This window comes from Miniopterus natalensis, chromosome 16 (genome assembly GCF_054644295.1).
Source record: "Miniopterus natalensis isolate mMinNat1 chromosome 16, mMinNat1.hap1, whole genome shotgun sequence".
NCBI classification, from domain to species: domain Eukaryota; kingdom Metazoa; phylum Chordata; class Mammalia; order Chiroptera; family Miniopteridae; genus Miniopterus; species Miniopterus natalensis.
In genome coordinates, this window is record NC_142096.1 from 39,385,762 (window position 1) to 39,400,878 (window position 15,117).

The 15,117-nt window shown below is 49.5% G+C and overlaps 1 protein-coding gene across 1 annotated transcript in view; it reads right to left on the reverse strand.

The window, feature by feature from the left end:
• The window catches only part of ZFAT (zinc finger and AT-hook domain containing), a 109,547-nt gene that overhangs the window by 64,065 nt on the left and 30,365 nt on the right, over window positions 1-15,117 (reverse strand). Inside the window, exons 6-9 of the mRNA XM_087825512.1 lie at window positions 14,395-14,627; window positions 4,289-4,376; window positions 2,732-2,881; window positions 848-1,021 (exon numbers count right to left, since the gene is read on the reverse strand). Coding sequence (XP_087681638.1) covers window positions 848-1,021; window positions 2,732-2,881; window positions 4,289-4,376; window positions 14,395-14,627 — 645 coding nt within the window. The remainder of the gene's footprint in view (window positions 1-847; window positions 1,022-2,731; window positions 2,882-4,288; window positions 4,377-14,394; window positions 14,628-15,117) is intronic.

A 15,117-nucleotide genomic window follows, 5' to 3' on the forward strand; every position in this document is an offset into this window, starting at 1 on the left:
CACTGCCCACCCCCATCATGACTCACACCCGCCTCCATTCCATACCTTTACCGAGGCAGCACACTCCTCCTCCTCCCACTGGACTATAACCTCCCTGAAGGCAGGAGCCATTCCTTATGGACCCTGTGCCCCCAGAACCTACCTTCACGGCTGGCATTTAGTAAGAACTCAAACAATGGTTCTTAATGAATGAATGAAATTAGAAACCCACTTAATACTTTATCAAGGTCAAATCTGCCCCGGTATTGTTCATATTTTAGACTCAGCCCCATTTTGGACTGAACATGAAAACCCTGGCAGAGCTTGGATGATAAGAGCATCCACAGGGAACACCCAGCCAGGGTGATCATGGACACCCCTCAAGATTCCCAGACTCAGCGGGGATGGAGGCTTGGAGAAATTGCAACTTCCAGAACTAAAGGTCAGGGCCTCCTGAGGATGCTTCATTCCCTGAACCCTTCCACGCCCACCCACACTATACACACATATGCACATGTGTATGCACACGCATCCACATATGCATGCATATGCATACATGCGCACACGCATGCGTACACATACCCATATACAGAAATATGCACGTGTGCACCCCCACACATATGCACACATGCACACACAGTGAGCACTCATCAAGCCCTGGTGGCATTGGGCACAGCTCCAGCACTGAGTGAGCACAGGGTATGAGGAGGCGTGAGGTCTCCGTGGCTGCTCTCTCAGAACAGAAATTCCACAAGACACGTGCCCTTACTTGCCTCCAGGACATCCACATTTTCGGCTGGACTCGGAGTGTCACCTTCAAACCACACTTTCAGAGGAGAAAAAACTCACTTTGGAAGCATTTACTCACCGTCAGCAGTGTGAAGGAGCTTGTGACTTTTCAATGTCCCTTTTGATTTGAATTTCTTGCCACACATGTCACAGAGGTGGGTTTTCTCAGTGCTGTGACGATTCATATGAGCCTTGAGGTTACTCTTGCTACGAGTTGCATACTCACAGAGAGAACATTTGAAGGGTTTCACACCTAACAGGAGAGAGAAAAACAAACATACACACATGCTCACAGATTTACTTATGTGTGTCCACATCCATTTTAAACAGAGTTGTGCACATGCTTGCCCCTGAACACGCCGCACACTTTCCACACCTTGCTCTTCCCCAGACTGCTCTCCTGGCTGGACACCTCTCCTCCTGGGTGCACCAAGGCCTCCACTCTGCAGCCTTCTCTGATCTTCTCAGACAGATTCCCTGCCTCCCTGTCCATGTGCCCAAATCCTGCAACTCTCAGCTAGCTGTCCTGCGCACGGCGCACTGCAGCGAGCTGTCCACACCCGCTTCTCTCTCCCCACAGTCTGGGAACCCTAGAGGACAGAGACCCTGAGCAGTTTATTCATCAGATGTTCATTAAATCCAACTGAGCTGCGTTAAACTGAACAAAATTAAAGCAACCAAGGGCCTCTGCAAGAATCAGTGGGGCCAGGTGCCCAGGGTCAGATGTGAAAGCACGTTTTACTTCCTAAAATCAGCAGAGCTTCACAACGCTGGGTGTAGTTCGTGGTGACTGGGACGAGGGGGGCACCTTGGTGTCCAGCTGCCCTCCTCCCTTCAACAGACAGCGACGGAACCTGCTTTGTCGTTGTACTGAGCCATGATCTGAAGCTAGGAAGTCTGGCCCTGGCTACACTGTCCAGGGGGAAATTCGATGAGCAAAAAGGCCACCAGAACCGAGTGTGACATGGGGGGGTGTAATGTGCCCGAAGCTGAGCACAGGGGCGTAACAGACAAACTGTAGTGAGCCCACCCTCCTCACCCCTCATCCACACTACCTATGATTTTTGCGGTTGAGGAAACAAGGAGCCCAGGGCTGAGGTGCACAGGAAAAGTATCTCCCAGCCGGGCTCTGCTCTCAGCTCTTCCTGCCTTGTCCAGGTTCCTACTCCATCATTACTGTTCTCTTTACTGAACTGTTAGCCTCTCTTCTTAAAAGTCCCTTCTCTGTGGCCTAAAAACAGGTCATTTTCATCCCATTTGTGGATAAGACTGAGTCTTCCATCCCAGCCAGGAGCTGCCTTGTTCCCCCTGCAGTACTCCAGGTCCCTGCCTCACAGGAGGGCCCATGTCTCATACCCAGGGAGCCACATCCCTACCCAGGGGGAGGAAACAAAGCTGGCAGCCTGCAGACTCTAATTGTATCCTGACCTCCAACTTTCCAAAGACCCAGAGAGTGCTCCCCACACTTCCTTCACGAGCAAGACCCCAAACATACAGCCTCCGTTCCTCCTTCCACTACTTCATCTGCACACAACTCTTCCATGTCCGAATTCCTCCCACTGTGGGAATCATAGGGCTCTGAGGTCCCTCCAGCCTCCATTCATTCAGAACATCAACACTTGCTCAGCAGCTACCAGGCACAGTACACCCTTGTAGGTACCAGAGTTACTGCTATAACTGAGACCATGTATCCTTGTTGCCTAGTACAAGAGTCACAGTGATTTGTTTACTTATTTAACTACACAGTAATGAAGAACCGCACACCTCTCACCACTGCAACTGCAGCTAAATTTGTAATACTTAAATCACTGGTTGCAGTGTATTGATGGACATGCTTCTCGGCATGCTAAAGAAATTCTAACTGTAGACCACCCAAAGACGTGGCTTCCTCCTAACTCACTCCCAAATGAAGCATGCAAGCGTGACACTCAGAGGGCCTCTACTCAGAAAGGCGGATACTCACCTTCGTGAGCCCAAATGTGCCGCTGAAGGTCGGAGCCATTCTTCATGAAGTAGAAATCACAGTACGGGCACTTCATGGCTCTCTTTCCAATCAGCCCCTTCAGCTGAACCCTCCTCCCAAGCACCTCTGAGATGGTGTTCATGGAGACCTCTGGAAGAAACGCAGGCAGTCATCAGAAGCAGCCAGAGGACTTCGGTTCAAGTGAGAGGTGAATGAACCTCGAGGAGGCACCTGAGTCCACTGGTCAGTCCCAGCAGGCAGACTGGGATGTGCCTTGTGCTGTCATGGGAGGAGTTTTGCACAAAAAGTTAACCTAGAATCTAATCAAGTCTCAAAACTAAATATCTGTTCACATGAAATGGGAGGGATGCAGAAACGACATATCACGAGGAGACAGTCAGATAAATGCAGAATGTGAAACTGTCCCCAGGAACAGCAACCCAGTTTCTCCACGTCAATGTAATGGGGGGGGGGGGGGGGAGCAGGAGGCAGGGGTGTCCTATAAGAATACAAGAAACTTAAGGGACATAACAACTGAAAGCAAAATGCCTGGATCTTGATTCAAACAAGCAAGCTGTAAAACAAACAAACAAACAAACAAAAAACCTGTGTTGACTGGGGGAATTTTAAATGGACTGATACGAGGTGGTGAGAAGGGACTACTGTGACTTCTGTTTGTTTTAAAGGTAACACAGGGGTTGGTGACAAAATTCTTAGTAGAGGTGCATTCTAAAGTTGTGTTTATGGGGAAATTATATGATTCCTGGGATATACTTTAAAATACTATTCCAGAAAAAAATATATATATGGGGGTTGATACAGGAAACAAGTTTGACAAAATGTAGATAACTGAGGAAGCTCAGCTGTAGCTCAGCCCTGTCCAAGGATGTCCCAGGGGCTGCAGGACAGTACCGATGACTAGAGTGCAAGTGGTATCTGCACTGTGATGGGGGTGCAGGAGGAGCTCTCTCCCAGACTGGGGCCACCAAAGCCTCCCCAAGGGTGGGGCTCTGAGAGAGAACATAAAAAATAAACAGGAATTAACCAGGCAGAGTAGAGGAGATGTATCCCAGGCAGTGAGCATGGAAGTGACAAGATACAAATGCCCAGGCAGCTCGAGGCTCACCTTCACACATCTCAGTGGCATGAAACTGACCAAAGGTGATGGTCACTCCAACTCACGGAGGTTCCTGGGCCTGGGAGGAAGCCCACACCCTCATAACCACCACGTTGGGCAACACAAACCTATGGAAGGACCAGGCATAGGCTCCTGAGGGTGGAATCTAGTCAGACCTGCACTGGCAGTGACCCACGTAAAGGCATTCAAAGTTCATGTTAAAGGGGGCGAGGGGGCTCATTCGACTTTGGGGAGATAAAAGGATAAATGAGGTAAATAATATATAAACTCCCAGCTCTAAATAAAGATGATTGTGCCCCTTAGGCTTACTCCCATCTTCCTCCCTCTCTGCTTTCATTAGTGCCGCTGATGTGCGATGCTGTTTAAGGTAAGTGTGAGCATTTACAATGGACCTCCCGCTCCAAGCTGCACAGCCTTACCGGGGTGGTTGGTCTTGATGTGCGACTTTATCAACCGATCTTCTGAAAAAGACTTTTCGCACACAGGACAAGAGTAACTCCTTTTGTCCTTAACAGAAAGAGAATGAAATCAATTGACTGTCTTGTCCCAAATGGGCTGTGGAAAGATCGCCACCACCACCGCCGCCACCGCCACCATCAAAGCTCGACACACAGTGCACCTTTCCAAGAACATGACATGCAGCCTGCACCTGCCCCGCACAGCCTGCACCTGCCCCCAGCTGCCTGCACCTGCCCCGCACAGCCTGCACCTGCCCCCAGCTGCCTGCACCTGCCCCGCACAGTCTAGCGAGCTGGACAGTGGCAGGGGAACAAGGTCGCCTGTGTTAGAGGGAGGGACGGGCTGAGTGAGCGATGGCAGTCCCGCAGAGGTGCCGGGCCAGTGGAGGGCAGGCCTGGCCTCGAGTCTGTACACAGACCAGCGCTGCTCTGCGACCCAGCGTGTACCACATCCTCTAGTGCCCAATATGCATGGCATGCACGGGGATCACAGAAGATAGTCTATTGAGATTCTCCATGAACAGGCATTACTGTGCTCATGTTACAGATTAAGAAACTGAGGCCAGGGGCTATGAGGAAGAACCAGTGTCAGAGCCCAAGTGTACCGGTGCCCACCTGGGCTCTTCCTCCCACCCAGGGCCGGGTCCCACTGAGGCTGCAGGTAAGGAGCTCATCCGGCACAGCCGCAGCCTCACAGGCTAACTGAGGTGCCACGTTCCCAGTTAGGGACACAGGTCTGTGAGTGACCAAGCCATGGCCTTGCTCAGCTGCCATTTCTGTCAGAACTCATCAGGGGCTATTTCGCAGGACAACTTTCCCAGAGGGTGGGTGCTATCGGTTAAACTGTGTCCCCCAAAATTCACGTGTGAAGTCCTAACCCCTAATGCCTCGGGCCTCATTTGGAAATAGGGTAGTTGTAGGTGTAATTGCTGTAATTACATAAGATGAGGTCACCAGGGCAGGCCCTAATCCACCATGACTAGTGTCCTTAAAAAGGGAAATCTGGACACAAACGTGTACCCAGGGAGGATGCCGTGTGAAGATGAAGGCAGAGGAACAGGTGGCAGGTCTACAAGCCAATGGCTCCAGCAAGGAGAGTCCCAGTGCACACCTGCCCATAGCCTCAGGAAGAGCGTCACTCGGCACCTTGATTGCGGACTCCCCGCCTCCAGAACCACCCATGGGCCCACAGAGAGCTATTGTTTCAGCCTCTAGGGTGGGTGTGCAGCTGATTATAGCAGCCGCAGAAGCTAGGACAGTGGTTGAGCTGAGCAAGGGCACAGACCGGCAGATGCCACCCTGTGCCGCAGGGTCAGGTGTGTCAGAAGGTGGAGAGAGAGGCATTAGTCACCGGCATCCGGTTCCCTCCTTGCTCTCACCCTCAGCATCCCCAACAGGGAAGACAGCCAGGTTAGGCAGCCCCAGTGCATGCTGGCCAAGCCAAGACACACGGGCAGACCCCCAACAGGCCTCGCAAGCGTGCCCAGCAGGAACAAACTTCCCAGGCCCAGACTACCGGGCACCAAGACCTGGCGGGGAGGACTCTGCGTGTCCAGGTGAACAAAAAACAAAAGCAAGATGTGCAGGAGCTTTGCCTGCAGTAAAGTGTTGGGCTTGTGCATACAGGGGATGTCACAGCCCTTACTCGCTCGGGGGCACAGGATGACTATGTCCCGCCACTTACTGAGCACCTACCGTGAGCTCAGCATGTGCTTCCCAGGTTAGTAAGTGAATAGCATCCTCACAACCACCCCAAATGCACTCTACTCACTCCGCTAAGTGATGATAAAGACAACAGCAGCCATGTCTTAAGAACGTACTATAAGCACAGCTCTGGGCAAAGTGCTTCACACACCCTGACCAAGGAGGCGTTTAGGAACCTGTCCCAGGTCACACCACCCAGAGAGCACAGCTGGACATCCAAGCCAGACCTCTGGATCCCAGAGCTCCTGCCCTGTGAGACAGTAACTAGTGGTAGAGGCTCAGGGCTCACAGTCCCCAAGTTCAAATCCCATTTTCACCACTTATTAGCTAGGGCAACGTTAGGCAAGTTACTTAACATGTCAATATCTTAGCTGCCTCAAAATGTCAATAAAAACCGCCTCCTTCATAGCGCTGCTAGGATAAAGAAGACTAGAACACATAAGCGGACTTCTAGTTCCTGGTCCCACATGTGAAAAACTTGGACGTCTCCATTCCATCCTAACAGCAAATGAAACTCTGAACAAGCTGAAAGAACAGCAATCTTCTTAGATCCAAAGAGACATGAGTTCCTAGGGCAAATCACTGCGCCCAAACTGGACAGACAGGGAGAAACAGGAACCACAGCTTACTGGCGCAAAAACTCATGAGCAGAAAGCTCCCTGAGAACCAGCACCACTGTCAGAGCTAGAAATCCAGGGACCCAGTCGCATAAGGGCCCCTAAACTGTTGTTTTACCTATAGGAGCTCAGCCTGTTCTCACAGTGACTATCGCGCTGGCAGGGAGAGGGGAAAGGGAACCACTATGAAAGACACCAGCTTCCTGTCCTTAGCAGGCCTGCCTCAGGAAGCCGGGGTAGAAGGGGGCAGGCCACAGTGGGCTGGACTAGAAATCAGTAACAGAGAGACGGCAGAATATCCCCAAATACACACAGATAAAAACACACTTAAATAACATGCGTCAAAGAAAAAATTTGAAGAAAAAAATTTTAATACTTTGAACTAAATAAAAACACCTTATCAAATCTGTAGAAAGCAGTGAAAGCTGTGCTTATGGGAAATTTATAGCACTGATGTATAGATCAGGAAGGAGGGAAAATCTAAATTCAATCACCAAAGCTTCCACCTTAAAAAAGTGGGGGGGAAAGAGGAAATGAAATCCAAACGAAGCAGAAGAAATTAGAGCAGAAATCAGTGAAGTTGAAAACTAAAAATTAATAATAAAAAATCAATGGAACCAAAGGCTGGTTCTTTGCAAAGATCAATAAAATCATTTATCCTTTAGCCAGGTCAACTAAGAAAAAAAGAGCAAATTAGTAATATAAAAAACAAAAGGGGTGTACTAGAGACTGCAGGGACCTGGAAGGTTAAAGGAACACTATGAGCACAAATGTGACAACCTACCTGAAACAGACCAAGTCCTTAAAAGACACAACCTGCCACAACTCACACAAAAAGTAGACAATGTGAATAGGCTTATATCTATTAAAGAAATTGAATCAAAATTAATAATCTTCCAAAACAAAAAGTGCCAGCCCAGATAGGTTCACCTGTGAATTCTACCAAATGGTTAAGGAAGACATATACCAGTTCTCTACAATCTTTTGTAGAAGACAGAAGCAGAAGGAACATTTCCTAACTTATTCTAGAAGGCCAGCATGACCCTGAAACCAAAAACAGACATCACAAGAAAATGACAAGCCAATATCTCTCATGAACATAGATGCAAAAATCCTCAACAAAACAAAACATTAGCACACCGAACCCAAGGGTGTAGAAGGAACTATACACCACGACCAACTGGGACTCATTCCAGCTATGCAAGGCACATGTGGGGAGGGGGCACATGGGAAATCTCTGTACATTCTGCTCAGCTTTGCAGTGAATCTAAAACTGCTCTAAAAATAACGTTTATCCAAAGCACATAAAGTGCTCAGAACAGAGTGAGTACTCAATAAATCTGAGACTTGGCTGCTGTGGTTTTAGCACTGTTATTATGCAACTCAGCCTCGGACGACAGACCTCTCCTGGGCTGACGCACCCTGGGCTCCTCCCGAAGGGGGATCTGAAAGAGCGTACTCCCAGAGGGCTTTTGGATTAGCTGCAGAATGTCTCCTGAGGCTGGTGCTCCCCAGAGTACACTTAAGAAAAGGGTACTTTATACCTAAAAACAAAAGTCCCTGTGAAAAACCAAATGGTATGGATGCGTTTCCCACCAAACATCTGAGGCACGAGCCATGCCTGCCAGGCTCAGATGTCCAGGGGTCCAGGCAGCTCTCGTGAGGCTGTCCTGAGCTTTCTGCCCAGACTACATCATGGGCTCCAGGCTTCTCAGCATACCCGTCACTGTCCTCTTCTGCCCTTGACCCTTCCAGGTCCCCTTGGCACTCCCAGCATCCGCACACAGGAACTCACATTCATAGTGACATTCTAAAGGATGCCGTCGGCCAGACACCCACCCTGGAGGAGGCCTGTCACCACCCCGCTGTCCCCAGCGCCCTAGTCATCAGAGTTGACGAAGGTTTTCAAAGGGCTTTGAAGGAGTTTACAGTGATCTCCCCTGAGTCCTTGCTATTTGATTTTTTTCATTTAATCTCTGATAGTCTGAAAGCAATTTATCTTAGAGCTTATCAGGGCCCCTCATTTCTTGATGCCTTTGAAGACTGTCAGAAGGACACAGGCAGTGGGGAAGGGTGCTAGGAGAAGGGTGCACTCTTAGGACTCATTTCTTTCTTTTTCAAAACCTCAGTTCCATACCGGAGATGAAAACTGAAACTTAAAAAGAGAGCTGGTTAAAAGCGTTCCTGGCAGAGGCGAAAGAATGAGAGATCCATCCTGTAATGACAGTAAAAGAGCCCAGCCCTGGTAGTTTGTTTGTTCCGAGGGAAATGACCTTCAAAGCAACACAGGACTGAAAGAAGGGAGGCAGCAGCCGGAGGCCACGGCTGAGGCCACAGCCACGGCCACGGCCACGGCATGCAGTGCAGGTGCAGCCCAGGGCTGATGCACAGAGCCCCACTCTCCACTCTGGGCAAACCTCGCCTTGGTCTACACCTCTGTGCCACCAGGTGTATTAACTGTTACCTAAATAAGTACACCTATAAAATATCTGATATCAGCTTAAAAATATAAGATGGGAAATTCCACTCTGAACAGTTTCTCAGGAATAAAAGATCATGGTTATGGTACCTGCTGTCCTCTGTGGACTCACCCCATCATTCCTCAGACTTTCCAGCGCCCCCACTATGTGCCGGGCTTTGCCCTGAGAGCAAAGGTGTGAGACACTGACCCTGCCCTCAAGGGGCTCAGGATCTAGGATAGAGAGAGAAGGGCCCACACACAGAGCCACAATCGTCATCATGGGACATGCAAAAGCATGGAGAAGACAGGACAGGTGATGCTCAGATTGTGACTAATTTGAACAGTTAGAAACATGCTCCACTTGGGATTTCAGCTCAAGGACTTTCCGTTCACTGAAAGCCGTCTGCTTTGCCATGCTGAGCCCCCTTGGTTGGTCTGGACCTTGGGCCGCTAACAGGAAGCTGTTTTGTGCAGGGGATACTCTGGCGGCCCGCGGTCTTGGCTCTGTGGGTAAACACCCAGCAGGGCGACACAAAAACAAATAGGCCTGTGATCAAGTAAGAAAAGTCCATGCTCCTGTGGCTCCAGGTAAGGAAAAGCCCATGTCCAGTCATTTAAGTTCAACAGCATTTTCCTCCAGTTAAGAAAAAAACTACAGACTGACCCACTTATTTCCAGAACGATCCTGGAGGTAGCTCCCTCTGCTTTCTCTGTGCTTTGTTGGAAACATGTGATTGGTAAGAGTTTTTAAAGAATGTATACCTTTATAGCCAAAAACAGACTATGCACTTCTCAAAGACATGGACCAGCATCAATTTTAACTATTTCTTGAGAGACCATCACCCGCTGGATGGATGCCCACCACCACCACCACCAGCACCAGCACCACTGTACCCCTCTGTCTCCGCTATTCCTGCTGCTAAGAAGGACCTGTGCTGTGTCTCTTACAAAGGTCATCTCACTAAACTTGCACAGCGCCCCTGGGGGCGGGAGTGCTATCCACAATTTACAGAGAGGGCCCAGAGAGGTTAGATAGTGAAGCCACACTGCAGACAAGTGGTGGAGTGAGATTGCAACACCAAAAATGTGCCCATGCCCAGCTGGGCTGTGACTGCTGCACCGCCCTCGGGGTTGTTACCTGCGCGGTCTGCGGGGCAGGAACACAAGCCGGAGGTAAGGGCAACACACTGACATACTGTGGACAGCCACCATATGCTCCACCTCCGGATATTTCAAAAGTCTGTGTCAGGAGAAACTTACTTAGTTAGCCAATCCCCAGGTCCTTCTCACACGATGACAGAGGTGTGAGCCCAGGAATGTCACTTGTAACAGTTACCCCCATGGGATTCTGATTCGTGATGTCATGAGTTACATCATTTGGGTGAGTGACTTACGAACGTATTTAATGGGACTCAAATGAGGCCGCCCATCTCACTTCGCCACCCTGCACATACATGTACACATACTGACATGTAAACATACCGAAACACAGAAACAAAGGTCTCAAAAAATACTTACCTTTGGTGTGGGGGAGCAATGCTGATAATTTCTATTTTGTTCTACTCCATTTCCTTTGTAAGATACAGTAGCTGTGGTCCACAGAACTGAGTGAACAATCCCGTAATGGATCGTGACCCGGGGATGGAACGCACACTGACCTGGGTAAGCGACACATTTCCTAATTTAACCCTCACAGCCCTGAGAATAGGTAAGTCCTGCATCAAATGGGAGGGCCCGACCAGACTTTCAACACACCTGGCCTCGACTTCCTGGATCACAAGTGAGGAATCCAAGCCCCACGCTGACGCAAGGGCTCACCCCCAGTCAGGACAGCACCCTCTCCAGTCCCAGCCAGGCCCTGCCCTGGCATCTGTACGGCATCTTCACTTTACATCCTGAAGCTCATTCCTGCCACCTCGGTGGAGTCTCACCACCACCCTGAGAAAGGAGGGCATAGTATTCCCTCCACTACTCCAGGTAGTGTCCAGAATAGGCAAACCCATAGAGCTAGAAAGCAGATTAGTGGTTGCCTCGGGCTCAGGAAGGGGAAAGGAAGCGATGATAACGAGATCTTCCGACTATGTCAGTGACTTATTACCTCTGGCTTCCTCACAAAAATAATTTACAGGCTCGAAAAACAAATGTTGCTTCAAAATACAGGTTCAAAATACTGGAACCTGCTTTCATAAATGATGCAGTCTTATTACCTTGGCAATACAGGCCACCTGCTTCAGGGAAAATGCCTCTTCATTCAATATGCTGATGTAAATATGGAAGGCTTCTCCTTGGTTTGTGCTGCCTGCTCTGTCGGGAATTTCCTCCCTGCCTCTTCCCACGGCCAAATCCTGCTCATCAAGCTTAGAGCACCGCCTCCAGGGAGCCCTCCTTTACCTCGACCTGGCCCTCTCCGGGGTAGTTTGTGTTGGCCTCGCTTACCCTCCCTCATGGCCACACTGCCATCACTGTCCACCAGTTTCTCCCCCACAAAACAAAGAGCGCCTCGGAGGCAGGCCCGGCCCGTCTTCGTATCTGACATCCCCGTGCCGGGCAGGCCGAGAACACCTCTAGCCTGGGTCAGCGAGCGGCAGGAGCAGCAGCCTCAGACGGCAGAACTGCATGTGTCGGCGAGGGGAGGCTGAAATGACACTTTAACCACCTCAAGAGGGCGAGTGTTCGCGAGAATCGGGATAGCTTCCTGTTCAGCGAGGTGGAGGCGTCGCCTCCCTGCTCTTCTCTTGTGGGAACTTCCAGACATTTAATTATTGGGGCACAATGCACAGCTCAGAAGTATCAACACAGGCCCCACTCTCATGGGACATCTACGGCCACCAACTTCCTTCAAATACTGTGCAAGTGACCAAGAGACCTGCCCGGAATGGCGTGGCTGAAATTCATGACTGACCGCCACGCAGCACGGGGCAGTCACGAGAGCGTGGGTCATGGAGAAGCACGCGGCTTGAGCTCCACCACCATCCCCAACCAACAGGGTGACAGTGGCAACTTACAACATGGCTCTGCAACAGAAGGCTCCTAACCTGCCCAGTGGCAGAAGTAATCCCCACCTCCTGGAAGTGGCATGAAAATTAAGGTCACACGAGAGCCTGGACCACAGGATGAAACAACAACTGCGACTTCCCCTTCCCCCAACACACACTCACCAACACCTTCTCGAGTGTTGGTACTGAAGAGGGAGCCCCTTTGGAGGAGATTCATAACCACAGAAAGTTGAAAAGAGAAGCTTCTTTAGATGCCAGTTTATAAGAAAATGAAAGCACATGAATTGGGGCTGAAGATCTGAGAGCATGTCGACGCTCTCCTACTGACCAGGAGCCCCAGGATGTGGCCAGGGGGCTGAGCACCACATCCCGGGGCCAGAACACAGGGGGATGGGCCATGAGTCCCTCTGACACAGGCTATGGGGATGGAAAAACAGGCATCCCAGAATCTAAAACTGCTCTCCGGCACCCTTGCTCTCAGCAGTCCACGGTCCGTGTCTCAAAATCGCTGAATCCAGAGCAACGAGTTCCAAACCGGTGAGTGGAATAAATGTAACAGTAATGACAGCCGCTGGTCCAGTGCTTCCCCCATGCCAGGCACATCCTGACATTTGCACGTATCTCCTCACTTCACCCCCACCTGAGGGCGGGTAAACTGAGGCACGGTTCCATAACTCACCTTGAGGCTGGATGGGGGGACAGCCTGGTCCCTGGCATTCACGGCTACACCCAAGGCTGCCCTCATGCTGGCCTCACCCCTCTTGACTCATAGGAGTTTCTGGTGAAGTCACAATGATCATTTCTGACACCTCAGTTTTCCTTGCGCTAAGAGAATACTAGAAGCAATACCAACCTGACAGCAACTCTATAAGGAAATAGGAACATGTACTAAGCAGAGCCAGGTGACAGACACTAGCTGGTTCCGTCAGCCACACCAGCACTGAGCCAAGCTCTTTACCTAGAGCATCCATTTTAACCTCTCAGTAACTCTAGCAGATCTCTACAGAGACAAATACAGACATGTGCACGGGTGTATATGTGTGTACTGTGTTTATAGTTGTGTTTAATGTATATGTATTATATGTATGTGTGCACATGTGTGTATAAGACTTATTGGGGGGATCACTTCATAAATTATATGAATGTCTTTCCACTATGCTGTATATCTGAAACTAATATAATACTGAATGTCAACTATAACTGAAAAAGTCACTTAAAAATACTACACGTGTATACATGTATGTATATGTCTGTGCATATGTGTGTATGTGTGTGCATAAAACAGATATGTACTTTTTAATATATATTTCATACAGAAGGCTACTCAGGAAGGACAAGTGAACTGTCCAGTGTCACACAGCCTGTGCAAGTGCTGCAGGCAGGATTTGAATCCAAGTTTCTAACCTCAAAGGGCATGTTCTTACCTACCCACAAAACCTGAGAAACCCTGACTTCACCATAGTGACAAAATGCCAGTGTTAGTGATTTTGGTGCCAGAAGACGGTGACATGAACACCCAGTTTCTGAAGCCTCATTTTGTGCCTCATGTGGCACAAAAAGCAATGCAATGGAAACAGAGCCAGCCTGGGGCCAGCTGTGCCCCCCTGATACCTGTCTCCAATCACTCTCAGGGGTCAGCCTCTTCAGTCAGATTAGGAGTCACAAAAATAAGCACGCCTTCATTCCCTGTGTTACATGTTCTCCCACCAAAGCATTAAACTGAGTTACCACTGTGGATATGAACAGCACTTTGGATAAATACACCACTTTTTTGAAATAAAATTGCTTCACAGATATTCTTTTGATTTCCTACAAATAGCACGACCATCAGACAATAAGAGGTTGTCGACCTTTCCTGTGCTCGTACTAGGAACCAAACCCCACGCTTAGCACTCGGCAGGCATTTTCTAATTTGATCTCTCAGCAACTGTTAGTGGCAGCTATTATTAGTAGTATTGTCCCTGTTATTGGTAATTAACATGTCACTGGAGAGACCTGGCTTTACTTCTATTCTGCAGACGGTCTCCAATGCTGAGAATTCTGTACAGAAAGTGAATGTTTCCCATCGAGTCTTTTTCTCATCATACTGAAGACTCTCCCTGGGAAAGGAACCCTGGGGTGAAGGCTCCCGCAAGGAGGAGAACCTGTTTCGTGAGAAGGGCTCTGCGGTTTCAGGGTGGACGCTGACACACTGGATGGACACGAAGCGGGGGCACCTCCATATGCATAAAAGTGAGCAAGCCATGAGCACCCAGGGGAGACGGGGCTGCCACTCGGGCTTCTACTTACCAGCTCTGTGTGCACTTTAAGGTGGGCCTGCAGCTTATATTTATCTGGAGTCGAGTAGTCACAGCCTTCAGTGGGACACTTCAGCAAGATGTTGCTGTGTTTCTGAATTACATGGCGTTTAAGGCAGTTTTTGGTGATGGAAGAATAGTGACACTGGGAGCAATAATACAGATGTTCCCGGGTGTGGGTGCGGACATGCATGTCAAAATGCACTTGGTACCAAAAAAGTTTGCCTAAAAAAATATTTTCACGTGAGAACAAGGAAGTTTCTTTTATACTGAGTTTGATTTTTTTTTTTTATTATTATTACGACTCTGTAACTACTCTACTTGTCTACGCCTCCTGCTTGTCCGGGTCACCCTTCACACTGTCCACCACATTTCTGTCTGGAAATTACTTTTCAAAGGTGGGTGGTTGCAAACATTAAGGGTGCTACCTTTTTTGCCAGATGTCAGAGCTGGGGGAGGACACGAATGTTTACTGAGGACCAATTAGGTGCCAGATACTATTATGAACATGTATACACCGAAGACTCTGACCTCTAGTGACACCTGGGCCAGAGCTGGGCCTCCTGCTCCCTGGGCTGCCAGCTCTCCAGGGACTGAGCCATGCCTGCTCTGTGACTGGAAGGTTCTATTCAGGGCCTCCCTGCAAAGAGCTGCAGCCACTTCCGTAGCCTCTCTGCTCAGCTAGAACTCAGCCACAACTCAAAGCTCTACGTTA